This window comes from Chaetodon trifascialis, chromosome 11, assembly GCF_039877785.1.
Source record: "Chaetodon trifascialis isolate fChaTrf1 chromosome 11, fChaTrf1.hap1, whole genome shotgun sequence".
Taxonomy (NCBI): Eukaryota; Metazoa; Chordata; class Actinopteri; order Chaetodontiformes; family Chaetodontidae; genus Chaetodon; species Chaetodon trifascialis.
In genome coordinates, this window is record NC_092066.1 from 6,692,598 (window position 1) to 6,718,715 (window position 26,118).

Consider the following 26,118-nt stretch of genomic DNA (forward strand, 5'->3'; position numbering starts at 1 on the left):
TGCCATTATGCTGTTTTGAAAAAAAGATGTGTTTTGGAGCACATTCAGAGATCATCGAACAATCCTATTTCAGTTGACATGGTATGACAATGTGATGATTGGCCTCTTAAAGTTCACGCGTCTTTAGGCGAGACAATAAGTTACAATTATAAATTTCCATTATTTGAAATGTGTTTAATAAAAAATGCAGTATACTATTCAGACAGGTTTATGTAAAATTAACCAATTTCATTCAGTTGGGGAAACGTCCGCTAGCACTTGAAAGCAGCACAGATCCATTCCGTTGAGGGGACTTGACCAATCGAAACGCGTCTTTGCCGTCATGTGACAAACCAACTAGTAAATTACGATTGACTTGAAAGCTGCTGATTGTAGGCTAACGTTACTTTTCGATGTACAGTGACCCGAGGCGGACAACTTTTCGCCGTTGCTGGAGTTTGTTTTCTCTTACGGAAATGCATTTGAGTTTTCACAGACTCCATTGAGCAAAGTTTTGTGTGGATATCGTGGTCACTATGTCAGCAAACTGCCAAGCAGGTGAGTTTATATAGCGTTTTTTGGCTGTGCCAGCAAAGCAGTCTATGACCCGGGTCGACAGTTTTTACCGGGGCAGCAGCATCACTGCTCACTGCCCGGAAAAAGAGATGTTCAAGTGGGTTTTTTTCGATGTTATTGGAGTTTTGTAAACACCTCCAATGATTGTACTTCGTAGTTTTCTCATGAATTTGATTATTTTTATTACTGTTTTCTTTTCATGACAATATGTGGGTGTGCTTTTGTTTTTTGACAGATATTGTTAGCTTAGTTGTTTAACAAACAAGCTAGCTAACGTTAACAGCGAAACGTTGCTCAGCTCAACGTTACAGCCGTTGTTGGTCACGTATAAAATGCAAAGTAAATCCAGCTGTGACACTAGAAAGCACTGAAACCAGAAGATATGCTGTGTTTGCTGTGAACTCTTAACTTTAAAAATACATACCTGTATTACACGAATAACGGTAAGAATGATGAAGTGATTGCTTACATGGCAAATGGATGTTGCTGTTTATTTGATTTCTGGCCCTTGGTTTAAATGATTACTATATGTGTCTTCAACAATTCAGTTGAAGATGAATGAGTTTGGACAGGAGACCACACACACTCAGACACAATCACATGCATTATCTTCACTTCTTCATTCTCTGTTTTTCAGCCATCCAGGGACCAGGGCAGCTTGGTGAGTTCAGGGGCTAGCTGACCTGCTGTACCCCCTGTGAAGGGTGGCAGCTGGAGTGGCTGCTGGGATGCTACGGAAGAGCAGCAGCAGCAGTGGTGGAGGTGGGACGAAGCACACCCAGGGTCAGCCGCGACACCTCTCCAAGCCCCACACAGGATCTCTTTCGGCCGGATCCACCAAGACTTGGGATATGGGCCGAAGCTCCAAGAACCCCAATCCTCTGAGCAGCATGGGGCTGACATCTCACCTGGCGGGGGCACCGGGAGTGGACCCGGCGTATGTAATGCAGCTGGTGAAAGATGTACGGTGGTTCGCTGATGTGTTGCTCAACCTCAAGGAGGCTTTCCATGGTAAAGGTGAGTTCAGGAGCATCTGGAATGCAGAAGTGTTTGTGCGGGAGCTGTTTAGGTTGGTGAAGCGGAACATCGTAAAGTGACATAGCTGAAGACAGAAAATACAGCTTTGAATACCTGTTGTCCATATCAGTGTTGCATTTCCAAAGCAGTCTTTGGGTCATATTCTGTTAAAGTGCTTTGTGTCACTTTCCACCCACCAACTTCAATTTCAGTTGGTATTTCTCAGACATCCTCAGTAGACTTTCAACAAACCCCGGATAGTGGTAGGGAATGTATTGCATTCAGGTTGAGAGAGCAACGTCCATGCCATGGTAAGACCAAGAAAGTTGGACTTTTTCCACTTGAGTAAGCCCTCTACTCAAAACAAAACGTGTCTATTGGCCGCATGTTGTTCTGGTCTAGTGAGGCTACTGTCTTATGTCATATCTCTATCTCCTCTGTAATGGATTTCTCCTTGTGTAGTTGCTGACCATTTGTTTAGAAAGGAACCCTTGCTCTTTGGACTGATGTTTACAAATGATGCTGTAGATACCTATAACTCTGCCAGCAAGCTGCATTGTAGATACACTGTCTTTGTTTGGCCAGTTGTCCACAAGAACTGCAGTTACTAACATGTTAACACACCTACAGTCTTTTAAACAGTGTTAACATGGAACATTTTTCTTTGACTCATAGGTAGCATATCACACACTGTCCTTATTCTGCTTTGATGCCTTCTTTGCCAACACCTACACAATATAGTTGCACTCAAGGTACTGTAAAGTGTTCTGGATTAAATGTCCAGGGATGCTCTGTGTGTAGTTGTGATGTTAGATACATAACTAAAGCTCAAAGTTGCCCATCATTACAGACAGCCAGAACCACCTGTGGAGTGTCAATTTATAGTGTGATAACAGCCTCAGTGCTAACATGCCAGAGCGCTTGCAGTGTTGTTAGCATCTTAACAACTACACACACCCACACACCGCTATACTCACTCACTCACACACACACACGCACACACACATGCAAGCACAGCAGACGGAGCAGACACAGGTTACTTACTTTCTGTTTTTCTCACTTGGGTTTGATGGCTTTGCTCTTGTTTGCAGACACACACAAACACCCTACCCACACAAACTCTCATGTAGTGTTTAACAAGGCTTCGTAGGAGCATGTACACTGATAGTCACTCCATGTATGCTATAATTATTTTTCATTATTAGCTGATGTATTTTTTTATTTATTAATCATTGACTCTAGAAATTGTTCAGCAAATTGTTCAAATTAAAGATTTGGTGTTCCCAGAGCCCAAAGTGACATCATAAAATTGCTTGGTTTTACCAGTTGAAAACCTAAAATGTTAAGTTATTGTCTGATAGCAACGTGTCAGATTTAGCTTTTTGGTATCTTTATTTCTTTAGTTATTTCACTAAATTTCCCTCTGTCTAATCAATAATGTGAGACTGCCACTGTTACAACTACTACTACTCCTACTGTTCTACATAAAGACACATAGCTACACACACACACATACACTCATACATGCTGGGGTCCAACTGCAGGTCTGGCAGTGGGAGTGAGTTGTTGAGCCATTCCTCTGGCTGGAGGAGTGAGGCCTCTGTGAGTGAGTCTTGGCTTGCGTCGTGCTGAGTGTTGGTCTGAGCCATCACAAAAACATTTGGGATATTTGCCTCCCAGTTAACAACGGCCCTTATTCAGCAGGTGGGCATGAAATCATACCACATGACCCTGTAATGTCATTCAGCTATTTGTCATTTGGATTAGCGGTTTATTTTTGTTGTTCTTTTTCTTGAAGACACTGACTTAAGCGGTCTGGTGGAACAACTCATGCAATATGCTGCTACTATAATGTGGTTTGCCGTCCAGTTGAAAGTAAACATTGAGTCATTTTTATTTCTAATTGGTAAAACAAAGAGTGGTGGAAGATGGTCACGGTTGAAAGCAAACGTGTTTTGTTAACAGTCCTCCTGGCTTTTAAATGAACACTGTGATCTGAGACTGCCAACTGCGTTCCTTTAAAGCTAGCAGGCAGGCAAACAAGACATCATCTCTGACTTGAAATTTGATCAGAGACTGATCATTTTGAGCTTTTGAGCATACGTTCTTAGCTTTTCTTAGAGTTCTCAGTAGCCCCATACACCATACATCCTGAGCAACCCTGTCAGTTGTCTCTTAAAGACAGAATTTGAGTATCATCTTTGAATGATTTTCCTTTAGCAGAGAGCTTTTAGGACCATCTTCACATGACCTCCATGTTCAAAGACACAGGTCTTTATACAGCCTATAGAAAATATTTCAATAACCTAAATGCTTTTGTAATTAAACATTTTTTTTAATTTAAAGTTTGGTCTCAGGCTTTCTACATAATGGTGATTTGATAATCTTAACCATACTGAGGTATGTCTGTATCTTGTCCAGTGTATGCATGTATTGACGTCCATAACTAGACTGAATTATCGACTTGGGTGTTTTTGTTAAGGGGTCAGGGAGGTTACATAGTCTGGAAAAAGCAACAGCTAAAGCTCTGTTTCCTTCTGATTTGAAACAGGCCGTGTCTCTTTTATGGTAAAAACACATTAGAAGAAGAATAATGGTGAATAGAACTCACCTGCAGGACCTGTACATTAGGAGTTTTAAATGGTAGTTATTATAACACCATGGTATTGTATGTATTGATATTGTACTTATTTCTAACTTTAAAATAAATGTAAAGTAAAAACTCAACTTAAATTGAGCACATGAACAATGCTTGGTCCTTGTTGAATTTTATTAATTGGAAAAGTCAGAAATGTTTGCAGAGTTCAGTCAAGTGTATAAAATCTTTGGTTTAATTTTCATGAAAAAAGTTGTTTTTAAACTAACCCCCAGTGTGGTTGTAGCTCCTATAATGACTACACAGTGTTATTAACAGAGATGTAAACTATATTTCCTGAGAAAATATTGCTAAACTGAGTTAAGGCAGGGTTACACTTCCTTATACCTCTGTCCAAAGTGTTATTGTTGTGTGATTAGCAGCACGTGTTAGCTTTTTGCTTGAAGAGAAAAACAGCCTGACAGCAACAGGTCTCCATGTGGATGAGGGAGGCTGCAGGAACAAGCTCGTGAGGGAAGTGGGGAGGAGGTCAGCGAGGCACATGTCAGCTCTCGTGTTATTCTTTTCATATTTGGAAAGGTCTGTCACTGGAGTACTGTGTGAAACCAACACAATGCTCTTTTTGATGAAAGGCGTGTGCCCTGTTGTGATCGGGCTGTTTTTTTTTCCCCAATGCAGAGAGGCAGGTTTGACTCAGTGTGTGTCTCCTAGCTCCGTATATAGAGAAAACTAAGAGAGTTTAGCAAGGAAGATGCTTATTTTTCTACTCAGGGCACCCGCTAGTTATAAGCTGGAAGCACATGCACACGCCATGCAGTCAGAAACCAACGGGTGAACTCCCATCAGTGACCGAAAGCTTGAGTCAACTAGACCCTCCACGTTCACACCAACAACTTCACACCTATAGATTCCCTAGGGTCAGATTGTGGTGTAGATTTACACTTTCACTCATAACTGGGCCCCCAGGCACAGCGTTTGCAAGAATAGTTGCCCAACAAAAGTCAAGCTGTCGAAGAATGTAACCCATGAAAAGAATGTGAGGCTGAGTTTTGACCGAGTAAGTGACCGCTGTCCTCATCCCTAGCTTTAACCTCTCACTGCCCCGCGTCAAACTCAAAGTTTGATTTGTCTGGGTAGCGGTTCCTTTCCCCTTTAATAACAAACTGCTGTAATTCATTGTTGTCTTGAAAGGAGGCTGGAGACAGTAGAGGAACAAGGCAGGACTTTGCACAGCTTGTAGTCACAAAATGAACTTTTTCCAGCTGTCAAAAAATGAAAGACAACACAATCAAATAATGGTGCATTGAAATTAATATTTAACTGCTGTTAACAGCGAAGTCAAACGTTTTCATACGCTGGAATGTGTCTTTAGCTCTTAACTCAAGTTACACACAGTGTGACTTAGATTCCTCTGTTGTGAAAATTACAAGCATTTCATAGCAATAATACAAGACTTGTAATTGTACAACTTTTCAGGGCCAATACATGCAATTCAAATGTCAGGCTGTTCTTCTTCTTCATTCTGAGATTTCCATTTGAGTCTGTATTTCTTTGCTTGGTTAATGGTTTTAATCAGGATGAAAAAGGAGTCCTCTACACACAGCCGGGCTGCTGTCCCCCTCCCATCCCCCCACTCTCCTGCATACTCTGCATTCCTTTAGAACAAATGTTCACTTGTAGCTATAGTGCCTTCAATAGACTAATGGTAGGTGTGAAGCAGATCGACTATGAAAACTCTGCTAAAAATCATCAATTCAACTCACAAGAAGTTATATCGGCAAGGTTGTCATTCTTTAGGAAAAGTGGGAAAATGAACCTATTTTTATGGAATCTAGCAGAAATAACCCAGTGAAACAGTTGCAGTCCTTGTAATGGATTAATCACGGCAATGTATTTATATGCATTGACTGACTGGTCGGTGGGGGACTCACAGTCTGTGTGTGGCAAAACCCTCTCTTGGGGGAATTTGATCTTTCACTTTGAACTATGAAGAGTCATTTTCTAAAATGCTTCTGTAGCACAAACTCCTATACTAAGCACAAGCTTCTTCAACGTTTTACATCCTTGTTTTGCTCTTTGGTGACCACACAGGAACACACTTTTTTTTTTTCTTTTATACAAATATGCTGAAACAAAACGAAATGTGGTTTGCCCTCATTATCAAGCCAAAAAAGTTTAGGAATGTGTGTTGAGAAATGTGTGGTGGAAGTTATGGATAGTGTACAGGCCAAGGGGGCTGAACAGGATGAGGTTTTAGGTTGAAACGTCTTTTGTTGCGACAGCCATCAGGACACTGTCTGAAATTGTATTTCCTTGGAGGTTTCTTTGTTTGATGTCGGGTTCCTTATTTTTAGCCTTTTAGTTTCAGGTGGAGCAGAAAAACAGAAGTGCTTCATGGCAGCTCTTTTACAGTTCCACTACAGGGTCGAACAAACATCTCACAGCATAGTTGAGGAGCATGAGGTCGAAAGCTTATTCACCACAGATAAACTCTGAAAGATGTCGCCTCCCACTATACCACAGAAAATGCTCCTCATGCAGCGTAGTGCTGCATAAGAAGAGACATTATATATCTTTAAATGAGTAGGAACACATTTAGCTGACTAAGAAATCCTTGTTTCACTATGAAAACTGTGGCTTTTTTCAACTGTTGGTGTCATCGGGACACTCCGATAAGATCTGGCTGTACTCCAGTTAAACTGCATTGTTCTGTGTTTCACAGTGCCAGTCTGTAACTTGTTGTTGTCAGAAGGGCAGACTTTGTTTTTTGTTGAGCAGCATTTGATAAAATGTTCAGAAAGTGTTTGGTTGTATTTTTGAGGGACTTGTTTACCTTTCTGCTGATAGTAGTTGTTTACTCATGGACTTGTGTCTCTTCCTGCTCACTAAGGTTTGTATTGGAGTTACATGGTAACTGGATATGTCACATTTTGTTGAAAATGATTAAAGCTTAGGCTTATTTGAGTCAGTGCTGGCATTATGTTCCTTGCAGTCCAGTTTTCTAATTCTCACCAGTTTAAAAACCCTGTTTACTGGCCATAAAAGCCACCACCACTGTCTAAAAAACATATCCAGCAATAGCTACCACAAATATCTCCTCTTCTCGCACAAGTGCCCCTGTGCCAACTGAAGTGGCCACTTGCAGGTGGTGCCTTCAATCGAGAGAAAAGCCGAATTCAAACACATAATGGTTTAATGGCCTGCTGCTCTTAGGAGAAAGAAAGGAGAGATTTGTTGGGCAGTAACTTTCCCCTGTGATGCTGGAGGATGTTTTTGTGCAAGCTAGTGGTCGGGGTGTGTTTCCTGGGGTGGGATTTATGGTTATGGGCTCTGGATGTTTGTGTAGGAGATTGGTCATGGCGAGGGGTGGATTGGCCAGTGGAGCTCCTGCTAGCAGGGGGACGTCACTGTTGACGATTGGGCAGACCTGCTGAAATTTACAGCTGTGCATCAGGCCTGCACAGAGGGGGCTGAGGCCTGTGAGTCAGTCTGTTGCTTGGTAGACTACCAAAAACGGCTAATGTTATGCTTGTTCAGCTTTGAATTAAGAGACTCCACAACACACAATTCTGCTTGTACTGACAAATTCTTAGATCCCTTGTATATCCAAAAGAATTAGTCATTTCTCTTGCAATGGTCTAAAACTCTTTGGTTTGGACTGGAATATTTAAGCAGCGGTTAATGTGTATAAGCTTTTATTTCCTCTTGTCCTTTTCTGCTTTGTCTCACCTCCCTGTGTACCCGATACACTGTGATTCACTGTTGATTCAAGAATGTGGTATTGTTGTGCACCTGCCGTATAGTCCCCCAAACATGTCCTGAAGTGTCAAAGAATTAGCCTGTCTGTGAGGCCCAGACCTCACAGAGTGCTGCTCACTAACAGAGCAGGTAGCTGTTTATGGAGTGCCTGCTGTTTACTGTCTGTGTGATGTCTAGGGCCCGCTCTGTCTCCAAACAAGGCATGGGAAAGACGGAGAGGCACCCAGCAATGCTGCGTTTGTTTGGACGGGGGGGGGGGTTAGTGTTTGGAGATGGAATCCTGACCAAACAATTCCACCTGTCGCAGATCAGGTTGCAGGCAGCTCAACAATGCGAGCAGAGTCTGATACAGTGAGTATTTCATGCTTTCTGGCCTTGTGCTTTGTGATCGAAGAGACTTGTGGATACTGTGCGGATTATTAGTCCAGGTTTCTCTGTGGGAAGGACAGAAAGTGGCTGTTTCCATTTGGAGGGGAGCATTTGAGGTGATGACTGAGTCATCGCAGAGAGCAGTGCATCACCATCCTGGAATGAGGTAGACGGATACACTTCTGAAAGAAAACCTGAAAATCATCTGCTGCTGCGGGTGTAAATCTGTTACCCTCCCTCCCTCAAGAGATGAGGAGGTGGAGGGATGCTGAAGGAGAAACGTGGCCTCCCTGGCCTTTCAGAAAAGCCCTGCGGCTGTTTCCCAAGCAGCACTGTGTCACCAGAGCTGCTGAGGCTTGTTTCATGTAGAGCAGATCGCGTGTCCAGACAGGCCAGTTGATTGCCTGTTGTTATCAGTGGGGGGAGAGGAGGCTGTAACCTCCGTCAGGCCACTTGAAGATTTGGATTAGACCGGTCACTCTCTGCACCAGACACACAATGAGCTTTGTTAGACACAATGGGACCCCGGCGCACAACAATATGTAGGGAGACATTAATTTAAAAGGCAAATGTTTAAGCTACTGTATTGTGTTAAAGTTGAATTACCACTTAAACCTGCTTAACAGTGATTTCCAAACACAATTCATGTTTGGAGATTCTGGGAATGTGTGCAAATCATCTTTCATATATATTGAATTTGAGAGTTTAATTGGGGGCTGCACGGTGGCGCAGCAGGTAGTGCGCGTGCCTCACAGCAAGAAGGTTGCCGGTTCGATCCCCGGGTCAGGCGGGGCCTTTCTGTGTGAAGTTTGCATGTTCTTCCCGTGCATGCGTGGGTTCTCTCCGGGTACTCCGGCTTCCTCCCACAGACCAAAAACATGCTCATTAGGTTAATTGATGACTCAAAATTGTCCGTAGGTGTGAGTGTGAGTATGAATGTTTGTCTGTCTTTGCATGTGGCCCTGCAATCGGCTGGCGACCGGTTCAGGGTGTACCCCGCCTCTCGCCCATTGTAGCTGGGATAGGCTCCAGCCCCCCGCAACCCCGAAAGGGATAGGCGGTATAGATAATGGATGGATGGAGTTTAATTGAGGTTAAGCTTAAAAATGCGACATGTTTGCAGATGATTATAGAATGAATTTTGATCCTTATGTGGACTTTTTCTGTCACTGCAAACTAGATGGTAAATGGCAAATTGTAGTTGCGTATGGACCACTGATGAAAAGCTTAAGTGAAAGAAAGTGATTCCAGAAACCTTTAAATTGCCAGACTGGTGACTTTTAAGTCCAAATTAAAGTAACAAAATGTTCTGTACAGTGACGAGCTAAATCCACTTACCATAATTGTGTTTTTTAACACACAGCTGTCAGGAGTTTTGTATCAAGAAAGGGAGCATGACCAGCATGACTGTTGCGATGCAATGGATTCACTCCTACATCCCAGGTGAAACTGATGTAGAGCTGAAAGTTTATCTTGTCTTAAAAGTGAACATTTGCTGCTTTTCCTTGTCTTACATTATAGGTTTTGGCTTGTCGGACAGTTTTCAGTATAATTTCAGTGTTAAGGGAAAAATGCATCCTGTTGTGATTTTGGAAATTGGTTTGTTATAGTATCGTGTGTTACGTACTCTCAAAGTTTCAGACAACTAGAATTATTTTTCATTGTAAATTTATTTTCCTGAAAGGGAGGGAGGTCTTGTAGAAACTAAATGAATCAGACTGAGCGTGAAGCGTGGCTGGGACACCAACTCATCCCACCACTGTAAAGAAAGACATTCAGCCTTGAGCTGCGTTGGCGTTTGCAGGGGGTCCTGCTTTAAACAATATGGTCCAGCTCAATGCCTCAGTGCTGTTATCTCTACCAAAACAATGGCACGGCCCCCACAATCGGCTGCAAATTTCCAGTGCGCTTTTTGATGCCATTGTTGTGACAAAACCACTCACTGCTGATTTTCACCAGCTTTCTCTCAGCTGTCTCACGCTGCACTGAGCACAGACCCTCTCACACAGTTCAAAGGGCAACAATCGTGGTGATCAGTACGAGCTGTCACACAAAATTTGACCTTGTTTTGATAACTTTATTCCCATTTCTGATTTTAAACAGAATCCTTTTGTTTGATTTTTTTAATCTGGGCTTCATGGTGAAGAATTAACAATGATCTAAGTAGCCTAATTGTTCACAAACTGTACTGACATACACATGTACAGTGTGGAAATTATGCCATGTGTACACTTGTTTTTGACAATTTAACAATTGTAATGCTGTAGTTCCTTGTAGGCCTCCAGTAGAACTAGCACTAGGAAAGTGTTTTCAATATATTTGACAGCTCTGCATAAAAGTTACAGCCTGCGTGAAGTGTAAGTTGCTGCAGGAAATATATACAGTATTTGGACAGGCTCAAATGTTGGCAGAGTTGATGCATGAGTGCTTTTTAACCGCCAAAGTGGCTCTGTTCTCACCAGTGTGGACATGGTCTTTGTTCTCAGTCTGAAGCTCGCTGACAGTGTGTGTGTGTGTGTGTGTGTGTGTGTGTGTGTGTGTGTGTGTGTGTGTGTGTGTGTGTGTGTGTGTGTGTGTGTGTGTGTGTGTGTGTGTATCATTAATTGAAAGTGTTGGCTGCTATCTGTTTGTTTCCCATTCCATTACAGTGGTTTAACTCTGCGCAGTGGAGCATCTTTGACAGCAGGCAGTGGGTGACGGTAAACAAAAGATACAGCCAATACCAAGCCATTCAAAAATGCCCTTCCAATCCAGCAGATTGGCTCAGGACATTCCCCTGTCTTTGTTGCCACAACATCTCAGCTATTGTGATTTCCTCACAATTTGCATCCCTTTCCCCTTTCTGCAGAATAGATTAGTCTAATTAAATTCTTTTCCTTTCAGAGGAAAGGGAAGTGGGTGATCCTGACAAACGTTACTGCAGCACCTTCAGCCATGCGACACGTGCGTTGTGCTAAGTCTAACCCTCATTTGGACCAGTTCTCATATGCCCAAACCACGTCTTTGATAAGAACATCACAATACCATAACTGAAACGAATGGTTAAATGGAAGGGGAGGGTGCTTAATGACGGCCTATCGTTGCTATCAGTAGGGATGAGGATCTTAAAATGTGTGTTGCAGGGTCAGAGACCTCTTGCCTCGGGCCAGGTGAGCAGGTTAGCACCCCTCCTCTACAGGACATGTTCTCTTTAATCCTCGGGGGTGGAAGCTTGAGACAAAGATTGGTGAGAGTTTGGCCTGCAAGATGGACCCTCATGTTGCACTTGTGTCTTTTATTTATTTATTCTTTTTACATTTGGAGTGTTATCAGGACTTTTTTATGGTATGTTCCTCAGTGATTCATTGTCAAAATCTTTCCTTTCCTAATGTCTATATTAATGTCTGTCATTTTTTTAAAATGCTGTCACAGATGGTCAGGGCGTATGTTTGCTGCGGATTATGTCTCTTCTGCCATGTTTTACACCAGTCAGTTTAATGAGTGTGTGTCTTTGAATCAGAGAGGAGTCAATTGCTAACACACACTCACGCAGGCTTTCATTTTCTCACCCTCTGTAATTCCTTTTAACGTTCCAATAAATTCAGTCTCTCATCTCACCCTGCTGGCTGGTGGGGTGGCCTTGACGAAAAACAGATGACTTTTCTGTTTCCAGCTGGTGTCCCTGCTTCTTCCAAAACAGTGAGTTAGACATGAACTCACCTATTGTCTGGTGCCAACTTGCAGAGCCTCCTCTGATTAGCCTGCACCAGAGCGGGAGACAGACAGATCAACAGATCTTCTTCTGCTGTTGTTTGGACAAGATTCATCGTGTGTCAGGATTTTCCTGTTGGGTTTCATTTTGCCCAAAGAGCCTAATTGTCTGTAAAACAAACTGAAACACTGATTTGACAAGTGCTGGAGGAATGCTGTAGAACACTTAATACAGAGGACCTATACAGTTGTGAAGAAGTGCCTTCAGGTCAGGAAATCCTTTGGTAAAATGTATAAATACAGATAAATGCCATTTGTACCCTTTGCTGCTTTGCCTGACTACTGAAAAGACATGCCTCTCATAGCTGAATGACTCGTGATATGGTTGGTAAAGTCAGGGGACAGATGTAATCTGAATGCATTTTGTACATTCTTTTCATCCTCAAGTATCATCTTCTGAAACCTCACTGGTAACAGAGAGAAATGGAAGATCTTCCTCAATTCTTGATTTTCACACTGTCTACTGACTGCTGCAGAAAAAGTTGCATAATTGCTACCGTATGTGCCACTTCACTCAACGCTTACATTGAATTTATTCTGCCCTGTTTGGTATGAGTGCCCTTTTAATGGTGTGCATTTAAGAAATTGTGTCATAAACAAACTCTGCACCATCATGCACAAACTCTGTATTTAGTCAGTGTTTAAACAGAAAGAAAGTCAAATAAAACAATCTGACATTTAGCCGTCACTCTGAAGTCCACCAGGTTTGAAAGATGTCGACGGACACAGTGGCTGTTGCATGGATAAATTATGCGGCTTTTGTTTTAACCTGCACGTTTCTCTAAAGCATAAGATTAGCTCTGTCTCACTTGTAACCACAAAAGTACAAAAAGCACGTCATCATTTCTCTATTCATCATCTTCACCTGTCTGGGAATGTTATTACAGTGACTGAGACAGTGTAACCTGTTTACATAGAAACATGCCTCTTCCGGTGTACGCAGTGTCACTCTGCCTGGAGGAAGCCGAAAAGAAGTTTCATCACAGCACTTTTATGCTGCAACAGCTGAGTTAGTCACTGTCACTCAACCACAACCATCTTATACTTTTCATCTGCAGGCACAACCACGCACGCAGATAAAACCAAACACATTATGTACTGTGTTATTTCCCCTCAGGGTATTAGATTAGATTAAGGATGGCTGCAAAGTTTCATAGGTTCAGAGTGACAAAGAATTTGCCAAGTAACTTGTGTGGCGCAGCAAAAAGGAACGCCAGGAATTCATTTGTCACTGGCTAACCTGTGACTCACAGTGTGCTGTGATGGTGGTGACTTTGACTGATGAGATGCGAATGTGTGATTGCAAACTGAGCATGGCTGTTGGGTTTTGGATTTAATGAAGCATTTATTTGTCTTGTCACGGTCTTGATACTTACAAACTTTTTGCAACTCCTCTTCTTCTTCCAGAAACTCTGGAAGATCTTCAGGAGGTGGTGCAGGAACGTTTGGCGGAGTTACTCCGCGTCCTCAAGGCTGTCATTGGCAAACACCAGACCCTCAACTCTGTGGACATCCTGGGTGCAGCTGGAACGGTTATTGCCAAGGTCAAAGGTCAGTAACTGCTCACTAGCATGCATGGACACACACGGACATACAGGTACAGTAAACACATTCAGATGCCCAGATAATGCTCAAATATCTTGGTCTGGTATCTCATTGTTGCATTACTGGTTCAGGTTAAGGGTCTACGTCAGTCTTTGAAACTAGTGTGGGAAATATCCTGCGGGGATATTTTATAACTCTCTGCTTAGTTAGAGTTGGCTGGGAGATTTGTTTTTAAAAGGTCACTGTAGGAGAAGTTATTATTCCTTCAGCAACAGATCCATTTCCCGTCTCCTTAATGAATACAAACAAAAGGAATCTCAGCTCATGAGTTCAATCTGTTAGAAACGTGATCCGCTGCAAGGTTATTTCTTCAGTTGACTCGCACACAAGAATCTGGACAGGGGAGACTACACGGCTGTAATTTGCATTCCATATTTCAGCAACCGCGGAGGCCCTTTGGCAGGACGCTTGTCAGTCAGGCACGTCCACGTTTCTTCATTCTTTTCCACATGTCGTGAGGCGTGCGGCTGTCTGATAGCTCACCTGCCTTATCTCAGTATCTGAGTGGTGATCTACTCCTTAAAAATACTTCAGAATGCATGTCTGCATCTGCAGTCCACTGAGTGGTGCTTTGACAATGTTTAGAATGCAAAAAGGAAACAAAGGAGATCCATTATTAGATCAGCCGAAGGAATTATTGACATAGTTGAGACTTTAATGATAGGACCGACTGTAACCCCAGTGACGAGATGGATGACTGAATGCTTCTGTCATTCATACACATTTACAAAGCTTGGTTGAAGACCGCAGTTTCTGTTACCAAGTAAAACCCATATGACAAATTAAATGGTACTAAAAAGTGACTTTTTGCTCCAACAAATAGTGCAACTATAATCCCTGACCTCACGTTAATTTACACTAAAATGATAACAGTTAGTTCTGTTCTACGATACATACTGATATCACAAATATCAGCAGTCGGTAGGTTTTGAATGGCAACAGTCAGGTCGAAGAAGGAGTGGATTTAAAGCAAACGTCTTACAGTGAAGTCCCAGCAGTCTAACAGGGCTGTGTGAAACAGAAAATCACCCATCACTCTCTCACTCCCAGTTTGATCACTACCTCCCTTCACACATGGCAAACAATGAAGTTATTATCCTTTTTTCTGACTCACAGTTAATCCCTGCTGTGAGATTATAACAACAGAGTTTTGTTGTTGTGGCTAGGATTAACTTTCGCTCTCTCAGCAGCAGCACTACCCTACCGGAAGTTGTAATTTGAACCTGTAACTCTTAACTTGCTTTACAAACGGCAAACTAGGAGTTAAAATACAATACAGTGTGAATAATACCGTCTGGGTGTACTCAGTTTTAGACACAGGTAGCTACTCTTCAGTCAGCAGCAAGGCGCTAATCTCATTTCAGAAATGCAGTCGAGGACGAGGAGAAGAACAGACCGCCTGCAGCAACAAAGCTGTTTACACAAAGAAATTCGACTCTGTTAAACCGTCAGAAGCATTATTACGTCATTATTATTATGTTAGGACAGTGTATGTATACTGTTTGAATGCTTAGGAAGGAGGTGAGCTTGGATAGAAACCGTCATATAGACGTGCCAAAGGAATTTCAAAATAAAATCATATTTTAAAGATGATGATATGGATCGTTTTCACTTTGCATTGATGGTAGTGTTGCACTCAATCACTCAGTCAGTCCAAATGTGTGGAGATGATAATATCGCTTTCAGAGAAGATTATTACAAAGATATTTGTTATAAAAACATTGTAATTTAGTCTTGTAGCGCATATCAAGTTGACAAGTAGAATCTTGGAAATTTGCCTGTCCACAAGGGGGTGCCTAACATCACCACACACCCTGGCTGGACTGTCCCTAATGGCCAGTGGGTAACACAATAGTGACACAGTCAGCGGGCCAGACGAAGACTGAAAAGGAGAGACTGAAAGAGGAATGAATCAGTGAGACGTCAGAGATGAGGACTCAAAGGTTCGGATGATAACAGGCCTTGTGCGTCTCAGTGTCTTCAGAGTGTTTCGTCTCCTCATCCTTGTTGTTCTTTGATGTTTGGTCATGACACCTGGGGCATTTGGACAGCTGCCAGAATTTACTGGAAAACCTAACCCTCCTCCCTCCTTCTCCAAACACATGGTTGCCTAACCAGTTTCAAATGCCACTTGCATGTAGATGTTATCCACTCAAACTATTCTCCTGCTGTTGTTTTCATCTGTCACTGACTGTGGGCAGATTGTAATAAACCTGGAAAAGTTAAGAGACCTGCTCAGCTCCACTTGGTTGTATAATTTCATGCTAGACAGAGACATCCATTGTTTTATTACCCATACTCCTCTGTATGCGTGTCATCAAAGATTTGATCTTTTCACAGACTCTCTTTGGCTAAAACAGACTCAGACAATGTTTCTTTTCCTGGTCACAGTGTTCATTTCTCCCCCCCTCTTGCTGAAAAACTGCAGGGCACTGCAATAAAAGTGTCAACTTCCACAACTTATTGAAATTCTTTCCCTGCTCTCTGTCCCACTTTGTCTCGGGAAGATGCTGGCAGCTGACACAGTGTATTTGTTTACAGCGATCAATCTTGTTTGTGCCTGTTAAAGGCATTTTTCGGTCCCTTTGCAGATAAACCTGTTGTAGATGTATTTAATTATTCCAAGAGAATCATATTTAGTGATAATGGACGCTCTCTTCTGCATTTAAACACAGTTGTATTTTTAGTTTGCCGACCTGTCACACCACAGGAGTCAAGTGATGTCACGCCAGAATTATCAGAAATTTATCAGACATTCTTTCAAAAAATAACTCGAGCAATTTTTCATGGGCTAATTGTCCCAGTTACGGCTGAACCGTGAGAAAACAATAGCCCCTGTACTTGAATGATGCAGTTTCCATATTTCAATCGTGACAAGGGGGGCAGAGCTCTGGAATCATTGTTATGAGACCCACAGGATGTCCTGAGGAAGAAGTCAGCGCTGAGTTGTACGCTAGCATTCAGGGCCAGGGAGGTGCACGGCAGGGAGGCTTGCACCACCACTTCTCTTTTTTGGTGTCCTCAAGAGTCTCGCTGGAACGTGGGGTTGCCTCCCCAACCCAGGATGCCATGACCCTTCTGTGCTTTGTCTTGCGTCGGGAATTTACAATTACCCAACCGCCGCTGACATGCATCGAATTTGCTCTCATGAAGAGAAAATGGAAGCACAAGAGCTTGAAAGCAGTCTAGAAAGTGGAAGTGTGTAGAGTTTTTTTTTCCTCCCCCAGCAACTGAATCACATTGTTGAGGAGGTTGACGATGCAAGGTCACAGAGAGAAAAGGTAAGCGCTGTCATGGTTGTCTATAGTGTTACATGTCACAGAACTCAAGCTGTGCGAGTGTTTCCTGTCGTAGGCAGACAGGAAGTACTCGGCTTCGTCGGATTTCACTGCCTGTGTCTTTGGTTTCTCTGATTACTTTCTGCGAAGGTCTTCTCGCTGAGTAAACTGTTGCCTGACGAGGAAAGATCTGTGCACACGTTCTTAAAGATTTGAGAAGCTTCGATGACCTTATGGCTTTAAAATTTCTGACAGTACTGCTACTGCTGTCGACGAGTAGTAGACATCTACTGTCTGTAGATCTCAAATTAAATATGATTGATGCCTCTTGTATGCATGGTCAACATGGAAGGTGGCGCATACGATTATATAAGACAATGGATGAAAAACCTGTTTTTAATTTTCCTTGAATATCCATCGTTGAAGATCCTTGAAGCTGTTTGGAAGAAGACATTTCTGATTGGTAGAAAGATGTGGACCATGCATGTTGTTGCCTCAGACTGCCTGTGCTCTAACGGTTGTGGTTTTTAAGCTGCTTGCATCCTGCTCTTAAAAACCTTTGACCCTGTGTAACCACTCGGGGGTTGACTTTTTGTCTGTCACTGTAGAGATTGTTAACACTTACCTGAAACAACGCAGCCTTTGTAGAGGCGATAAACCACTCCCCACAAAAACCAGTTAACTGTGGTCACTCTGAAAGAAACTCAGAAACAATGCTTTTAGATGAATTTCAGACATCTAATCTGCATTTAATATATAATATTAAATTAAGCATTTTGTTTCATTTGTTGTTTATTTGATCTGTCAGCCATGTGTTTACCATATTGTTAAAATCTCATTGCCTGGCCACATACAGGCCAAGCTGTCTAAATACTTTTGTTGAGTGATTGATTATACATAAGCTGGTTTGTAATATACTGTAGTTTTTGTTTTTTTTTTGGCTGACGTTCTTGTATTTTATCACTCTCCACAGGCGTTAACTTCAAGGAAGTGAACCCAGAAAACACAAAAGCTATATTTGGCGAGATACACACATCCATTGACACTTTGGCATTCACATTCGGCAATGTGTGAGTACAACGTTTGTATGCCTTTTCAGCACTGCTAGGTTTTTATTACTTTATTGTGTAACAGCCAAGAAAAGCTGAGCTGACTTCAGCCAGTCTTTAAACCTTTCATTCATCTTTCTGTACAATCTATAGCTGAGTTTTGAATTGCACTGCTGTATCAGACTGTAGTTTTGACATACATCTACATCTGCACATCTTCCCCTCAGAGTTTCTGACTTCCTTATGGGAGATGTGGACAGCGGCTCAGGGTTGGGGATACCCCAGACCATGCGAAGCAGGGTGAGGCACCATCTTTCTTTTCCCAGCTTTCAGGCCAGACACTTATTTTTTTCAAAGCTTTGTTTTCAAACGTGACAGTTTTCAAAAGGGGCACTTAAAGTGGCAATTTCACCACGCCTCCATTTAAAAAAGCCTCAGAGACTTACTTTCTGTACTTAATTGGGGTGTTGAAAACCCAGCTGCTTCTGATGTCTAACTTTGATTGTATGTCTGCTCTTCCCTCCTTATAATCTGAAATGTCTTTTTCACAGTCTTTTGACAATCTCTCTGTGGATCCTGAGGGATACGTCTCAGAGAAAAGTGACCTTGTGGGTAAGTGTTATTCACATTCCGTCATTTACCTCTGAGCAGTGTGGGTGTAAAATAAATTAATCCTGAAATGTAATAGCTATTAATGGCCGCTTTAAAAAGCATTTAATGGTTGCTTTGTAGCTCAGGGCACCCTGGAGTGTCAGCCTGTGAGTTAGCAGAGTGATTTAGGCTTTGGACTCGAGTGCCTGAGGTAGACCCGCCTTAAACCTCTGCTTCCACCCCTGTTATTTCTGCTGCTTTTTTCATACTAGCTGCTCGTTTTCCCCTCGCTGTCCACATATCTGACATTCCTTGGCTGTTTAGGAGTAGTTCCGTGTGGGATGGGAAACACATGGGGTTTGTGTTAAGTCGGATGGCGGGCGGCTGGGAGAGGTGCATCACAGTGTAACCGGTGAAAAGAAAATACCGCTGCTGGACTATTTTGAAAGATGCCTGGCACTTTCATATCCTCCCACGCTGCCAACTTTAACCTTAATGTGTTTCTTCATTTACCTCCTACACGCGTCTGTTGGGATCGTAGAACTGAGACACATCAATCCAACTCTTGGCAACTTTATTGATAGCATGTGTTACACTTCACTTTGTTTTGATATGTGTGTCTCCTCTGCTGACTCGCCAGGCTCAGAGGTGCCGTTGTCACGGGAGGAAGAAGTCGACTTGACCCTGCTGAAGAATGACAGCGGGGTGGAGTCTGCTCTGCTCTACGCCAAGGCCTGGTCCAAGTATGTCAAAGACCTTCTGGCCTGGATGGAGAAACGACTGGCTATGGGTGAGACTATTGGCGGTGCGCTGTGCAGCAAACGGAGGGTTCATGCATTAGTACGTTGCACTAGATATTATGTGACAGGATGTGATGATGGATAGCTTCTGAACTGCTATTTTGTGGTAAACATTTATCCTATTTTGTGTTGTAGTGCAGTTGAACATGACAAGGAGAGTCATCTGTAAACTTGCATTTAACTCAGGGCTGATGGATCTTTTCCAAGAATGGCCTGAGTCATCACAGGCCTTTTGATTGTCAGTGGAGGTTAGAAGTGGCAGAACAGTTTGTGTCCTCTTAACAGCCATTTAGTCATGGCAGCATGGTGTTTAAGAAGCAACTCCACGCAGTCAGTCAGGAATAAAGGCTTCAGTCTTTCATATCTAAAGGCAAACCATCAAAATACAGAGATGTTTTGTCTTTCTCTGCACGTTATATATCTGAATCTCACAAATATCAAAATAATTACAGAAAACAAATCAGCCCTTACAAGACATCTGGAATATATCCATATACGCAGTATGATAGAGTTTATGTACACTATTAAACTTAACATGCCCGTAGGTCCTGCTGATATGTAGTTATTGAGAATCTATCTATTTAGCACTCTAGAGCAGAAACCATTTGCCTCACTGTTTCTTCCACAGTGACATCTACTTATTACTAGTGTATGATATGCATAATATACTGTAAAGCATAATGTAGTAACCACAGTAAGTTCCTGTATCACCTGGAACTCATGAGTATGAAATCGCTGTTCGTTTAGGTCCATCATTATGCAGTTTGATTAAGTGCACTTCACATGCTTTTGTCCAAAACATGGTTCCTTATTGTTTTTGTACAACTGTTTTTCTTTCAGATATTGAGTACTCCAGAAATTATGCCAAAATGGCCGAGTCTGCAAAGGCCCTGGCCAGTCAACAGGTAACAGAAGAGCCTTTTTATATGAATATTTAATAATAGAGGTGTTATTGTAAATATATATGAAATTATTATTCAGATGTTAATTTCTGTGTTTAATTTCTCCAAGGACTACATGCCATTTGGTGATATTTACGTTTCCACTTTCAAAAACGACATTGAATACAAACAGCTGCTCATTCAAACCGCGATGGCTCTTCAAACAAATAAATTCATACAGGTAAGTGCGACGAGAGGAAGTTTTTGAAGAAGCACTTAGCTCATCCAACTTCAGACCCTCTGTTTTTGTATTCATTTCAGGCAGTGACTTTATTTTTCCCATTAACAGCGATGCACATGGAGATTGCACAAACAAAAGATTGAAAAGGCCTGTTGTGAAATTCAGTCCCAGTGGGAAAATAAGACAGCGTGACTGTGCCTCTTTTGCAAAATTTAGCACTCTGAAAGTACGAGGCACAATTTTTAACACGGGGATGTCACATTCAAGTCAGCAGTTTGCTCATTTTGTCAGAAAGCCTGCCATTAATCCTCTAGCTAATATTCTGCAACAGTACTTGCTGATCAGGACAAAATCATTTCTGATGTAGCTCACATCTTTATGTCTTCAGTGTAAAGCTTTTGAGAATGTGCACCTCATTATAATTGTTAACTTTTCTCAGCCTCTTCTGGCCCGTAAGAATGAACTGGACAAGCTGAGGAAAGACCTCAAGGAGCAGTGGCAGAGGGAGCAAAAGAAAATGGTATGTAGCGAGTCCCTGTTTAGATACGTGCAAGCACACGAGGCTGTTAGCTCGATAGCAATGCTACCCGTCTCCCTTTTTGCATTACAGACAAGGCAGCAGCATTCCACAGTAAATGTTACAGTGTTGTTATCCAGCCAGGAGGTTGTCAGACGCATACTTGTCAGTATAGTTAAATTCATGTCTTCCAATTCAGCCGAAGCACCAAACAGATTTTAAATTTGCATCCTCAGTGACATTTTTTTTTTCCTGTGGTTTCATGGATTAACATTTTCACTATTTCTCAATGCCCTGGCTGTTGACACGTTTTGCTGTGCTGCTTCACATGCAAGGGTGATCAACCACAGAGGCGTGTCTGATTATGTTTATGACAACTGTTGCACATCTACAGTATGTGTTTTGATCTCATGGGCATTTGTGGTCGATCCGTGTGATTTTTTTTTTCGGCAGCAAGAGGCAGATGCAACCTTGCGTAAAGCGCGGGCGCTGAAGGCCCAGAGGAGAGAGGAGTACCAGAAAGCCCACTCATCTACCAACCGCTCCCAGGAGGAGCAGTCTAATACTGGTAACAAACAGCTGGAGAAGAAGAGGAGGCTGGAGGAGGAGGCTCTGCAGAAGGTAGGCAGGGGAGAAGACGACAGGGGGGATATAATTGGTATGATAAATGGCATCTTATAATAATTAAACATGACATGACCTGATGGATGGGTTTACCACACCAGGCAATTCATAATAGCATATCCTTGTGTGCCAGTAGGTATTTTGACACCCTGATATGTTTTTTGCGGCTGAATTTCTGCACACTCGTTGTACTTAGCAATTTAGCATTTCGTCCACATGCTCAAACCATTCCATGTGTCCATTGCTGTGTTCAGGCGGAGGAGGCCCAGGACCAGTACCAGAGCTGTATGGCTGACGCAGGCGTCAGGAAGATGGATCTGGCCAACGCAAAGAGCACCATCCTCACACAGATCCGAGAGATGGTCTTCCAGTGTGACCTCACACTCAAAGCTGTGAGTAGATAGTACATGATATTATCAATCAGCTAACAAACCAAGGAAACAAGAGAAGAAACAGGACTGTCCAATAGCATTTACTTTGTTGAAGAAATATCGTATGAGTAAGAGAAACTAAAACTTGCTGCCTGTTTCAGTTAAACTGAAAGATCTTTTAGTACATTGATGTTTGTCTGTCTATATTTGATTCTATTATCTATTCACAATCACTTGAGTGCTCATTTGTCTGTTCTTTCATTCATTCAGTCAGTGAGTGGTTCACTCAGTCACTCACTTTGTTAAATAATCTATCATTCCTCAGGTGACGGTGAACTGGTTTCAGATGCAGCAGGCGCAGACCGTGTCGCTCCCTGCTCACTACCAGGCCCTGAGTGAGAGCGCCAAGTTGTACGAACCGGGTGAATGTTATGCTGAATTCGTCCGGAACCTTCCCAAAAATCTGCCTAAAGAGCGTCTGCACTCAGACTCCATCTCCTCCGACAATATCAGGTACTAAAAACTGTGGATGCATGCTAATATTCTGGAAATGATCTCTGTATTTATAATGAACAATGATGTTGATGTTTTGAAACTGCTTGGCCGCGAGCGAGAAGGTTGGCTTTGCTAAATTCTGCAAACCTCCACGGTCAGGCTTAAACTCCTTGGCTTTGTGCAAGTGTTTTCAGTGATTAGCTCATGAAATCTGCTTGCTACACACCTTTTATTATGGTTTATTGTAGTTTAAACAGTCATCACACAGCAGATTGTCCCACATGTGGAAATAATGAATGAATAATGAGGCAGTCAGTGTTAAATGAGCTCAGCTGAGGCTTGAGTTTCATTTTGGATTAAACTTCAGTTTTGGAGGAGAGTGTTTCAAAATATCTTTAAGTCACTCCCGAGTTCTTCTTTCAGCAAAGGTAACAGTGAGTCAGAGTGGGAGGAAGTGAGAGAGAGAGAATCAAGGAGAGACAGAATGCGTGTTGAATTTGTTGCCCTTCCTCAGGAAATATCTGTGGCGCAGGCAGAATGCAGCAGGGGAGATTGCGAGCGTGAGAGTTTGGCTCTGCTTTAGAGCTGTCCCTAAGACTCTGCTTAGACTGTCAAAGCAGTGCGAGAGTCAGCTTCCTACACACATACTCACTACCACTAAGAAAATAAGCAATGCTAAATAACTTAGCACTCTAAGTACTATGTTAATGGGAAGATTAATGATGTTGTTGTAGCTCTATTAGGTACAGTAAACCATAAATCACAGGCGTTGACATTGACTGAAAAACGCCTTTGTGCTTAATTTGGTCCTTGAGACGAGTTTGTACTTGAAGCCACAGACGTGTCTAACGTGACATTATATGTTGAAGTGGTCTGCTGGCTGAGCTCCTTTCAGTTTCTGTTCCTAATCCTCTCTTACAGCCTCAGTTATGCCTTCAGCACTTGCATTTCTGGAACTTCACTGAGGTTACTCATAATGAAGAGCATTTTTACGTAATGACTGTTACCCATATCTGTTAGCACCTGTAGGATTGCAAAAGCTTGACGGGTCTGCGTACAGCATAGGTTAGGCTGTCAAAGGCACGTTTTTCCCAATAATACGGATACGGATGCTTGATACAAATTTGGCCTAACAGATTGAAATGTGTCATGCTTGCTTATTCATGGCGCTCTGCTTGAAGTAGTTATAAATGCTTGGAGTCTTGGTGTAGGGTGTTAGCAAAACAGATTACTTGCCAGAAAATGAAAGCCAAAATTGCCTGGTGAAGGAATGTTTGAGGCGCTGGTGTTGATCAACAGTCTCGTCGAATCCCCACAGATGCACACTGTGTTATAACTGAGCTTTGGGAAATCTTCCTTACTGTTGAATTCACCACACACTGGCTTTATTTCCCCAGGTTTGTGTTCAACATAAGGTCAGTGGGCAGCACTCATTCCTCCCACGGCAACTTGTCGCAGGCATCCATCACCTCATGTGACGTGCTGAGCGGAGAAGAAGCGGACGGTCCCCAACCCCAGCCTGCAAAGATCAGCGAGCGGAGGTCCAACAGCAGCACGGACATACAAGGTGCTCGCTCAGTTATTACTGTGAACTCAAGGGATGATCACAAGCCAAACAAGGACATTTACAAGCACTATTATTACTAACAGACTTCAGTTTTTACACACATGTTGATATATAATTCTTCATTTCGACATCTTGAAGTAAACCCCAGGTATTGCTTTTTTTTCCAACATGGACACAAAGTGTGATCACCGAACCAAAAAGAATGTTTCTGGGGGTTGTACAGCTGTAGCTAGCAGGATGTCTGTGAGTCAGATCAGCCTCCAAACCTGCCTATATCTTTACATGAGCCCTTCAGGGACTTTCCCTGTGTTCTGAGTCATGGAAATTTTCTCAGGAATAAATTAAAACACTTTTGAGTTGTGTCTTGCTTTCTAGTCACAAGTCTGGAATATCTTTGTGACCACTTGACTCTGAAAAGAACTGAAAATGACGCTAAGAATATCACCAAATAGGAAATTTAGCTGGATTTCTTTGTTGTTATTCTGTGTGTGACTGGTGGTCTGTCTGTTTTCATGCAGCGCTGAGAAGTCAGGCCACGCTGAGACCCTGGGCGTCCAGTAGCCAGGGGAGCCAGGGTGGGATGTGCAGCGACTCGGAGAGTGCGGGAGGCAGCAGCGAGTCCAGGTCCATGGACTCCCCCACTGCTAGTCCAGGTTGGAGGATATTACATTAAAACTTTTTCTTCAAATGTGTAAAAGGTCTTCAGGGTATTTGCTCATGGAAATGATCAAAGACCGCTTGGGAAAAGTACAGGAAATGCTCGAGAAAACTTTAAAGATGAAACTCACTTTAAAGATGAGAAAAACCTCATTTACGATGATGAAAATAAAAACAGAGAAGAGAAAATAGCTTTTAAATAGAAAATAGATTTTGGTACTCAAATCACGACAAAGCTAAAAATGGATGAAAGGCCACATGATGTATGAACTTCCTCATTGTACACCAGACCCACACACCACTCATCTCTCAGCGCACTTCCCCCTGCAGCTGAAACTACTTGCTGTGTGCAAAGCTATGAAAAATTTAACACTAAACGTACACATGTAGAGCGCTGTAGCTTGTCTGTTCCTGGCACTGCACTGGGACACTGTCTATGGTAAAACTCTACATTCTCACTTAGCCAATGAACACCGTTATGTACAAATTCATGACTTTTCTATTCATGTGCAGGCGACTTCAAGCGACGGCTGCCGAGAACTCCCTCCACTGGGACCATGTCTTCTGCTGATGACCTGGATGAGAGAGAGCCACCATCGCCCTCAGACAATGGTAAGGCGTGTGTGTTTTGTCTTTATGACTGTGTTTTATGTGTCCCCCTCCACCCGTGCAGATGCATGCTGATGTGTATACCAATTTTGGGCTTGTGTCTGCCCTAACAGCCAGTTAGTGTGTCCGTTTATGTGACAGGGAAGTTAAGGAAGGGAGGGAGAAATGGTGAGACTATGCACACCTCATGTAGTGCTTTTTTATGGGCCTGGCTCTGTAGTGGATTTCGCTTACATCAAATGTTTTTACAATCGACGGAGCTGCACAGATGGAGGTCATGTTAGTTTTGGCATATGGCCTCAGCTTACACTTCCTGCATCTATGCTGAGCTGTCCCAGTTAGTGTACATGTTTATTTTCTCACTGAGAATTTAGCCAGCAGAGCAGCTCTTCTTATCAACCTGCTGTATTTTTTTTAGTAATCATGTGCTGAACTGCATCATCAGGAAGTAATGCATTGAATAATAGAATAACAGCTCTTTGTGTTCTTATAGCAGAATTTGACCATTTGACTAACTTTGTACGCCCAGAGGGCTTTTGTTGTTTCAGCAGGTGATTCAGTGTCTGCGACTCTTCTGTTTGTTTTGTCCTGATTATCGTATCTTAAATGTCATCTTTTCTGTTCTGACTTTCTCACATTGTCCGAGTCAGGCTCTGAATGAATGTGTTAGCAGCCAGGAACGCAAAACTACTGCAAGCCACCGTTTATTCAGTGACGTGACGCCAACAGAGACTTTCCTATGCTCTCACAGAGGTTCAGTTTTTGTCGACCTTAGCGTGAAGTCACC

The 26,118-nt window shown here is 42.6% G+C and overlaps 1 protein-coding gene across 2 annotated transcripts in view; it reads left to right on the forward strand.

Moving 5' to 3' along the window:
• Positions 1-384: 384 nt before the first annotated feature.
• LOC139339297 (rho GTPase-activating protein 29-like) overlaps positions 385-26,118 on the forward strand; it is a 29,841-nt gene continuing 4,107 nt past the window's right edge. Inside the window, exons 1-16 of one of the 2 annotated variants that reach the window (XM_070974845.1) lie at positions 385-537; positions 1,193-1,572; positions 13,454-13,597; positions 17,903-17,999; positions 18,206-18,278; positions 18,530-18,590; positions 19,210-19,359; positions 20,210-20,274; positions 20,381-20,491; positions 20,931-21,011; positions 21,462-21,629; positions 21,887-22,024; positions 22,329-22,516; positions 23,896-24,065; positions 24,584-24,718; positions 25,236-25,334. In XM_070974845.1, the coding sequence (XP_070830946.1) occupies positions 1,284-1,572; positions 13,454-13,597; positions 17,903-17,999; positions 18,206-18,278; positions 18,530-18,590; positions 19,210-19,359; positions 20,210-20,274; positions 20,381-20,491; positions 20,931-21,011; positions 21,462-21,629; positions 21,887-22,024; positions 22,329-22,516; positions 23,896-24,065; positions 24,584-24,718; positions 25,236-25,334 (1,969 nt within the window). In that variant the 5' untranslated portion in view covers positions 385-537; positions 1,193-1,283. Of the gene's footprint in view, positions 538-1,192; positions 1,573-13,453; positions 13,598-16,832; positions 16,933-17,902; positions 18,000-18,205; positions 18,279-18,529; positions 18,591-19,209; positions 19,360-20,209; positions 20,275-20,380; positions 20,492-20,930; positions 21,012-21,461; positions 21,630-21,886; positions 22,025-22,328; positions 22,517-23,895; positions 24,066-24,583; positions 24,719-25,235; positions 25,335-26,118 lie in introns of those variants that run through there. The other variant, XM_070974847.1, reaches the window with a different exon arrangement.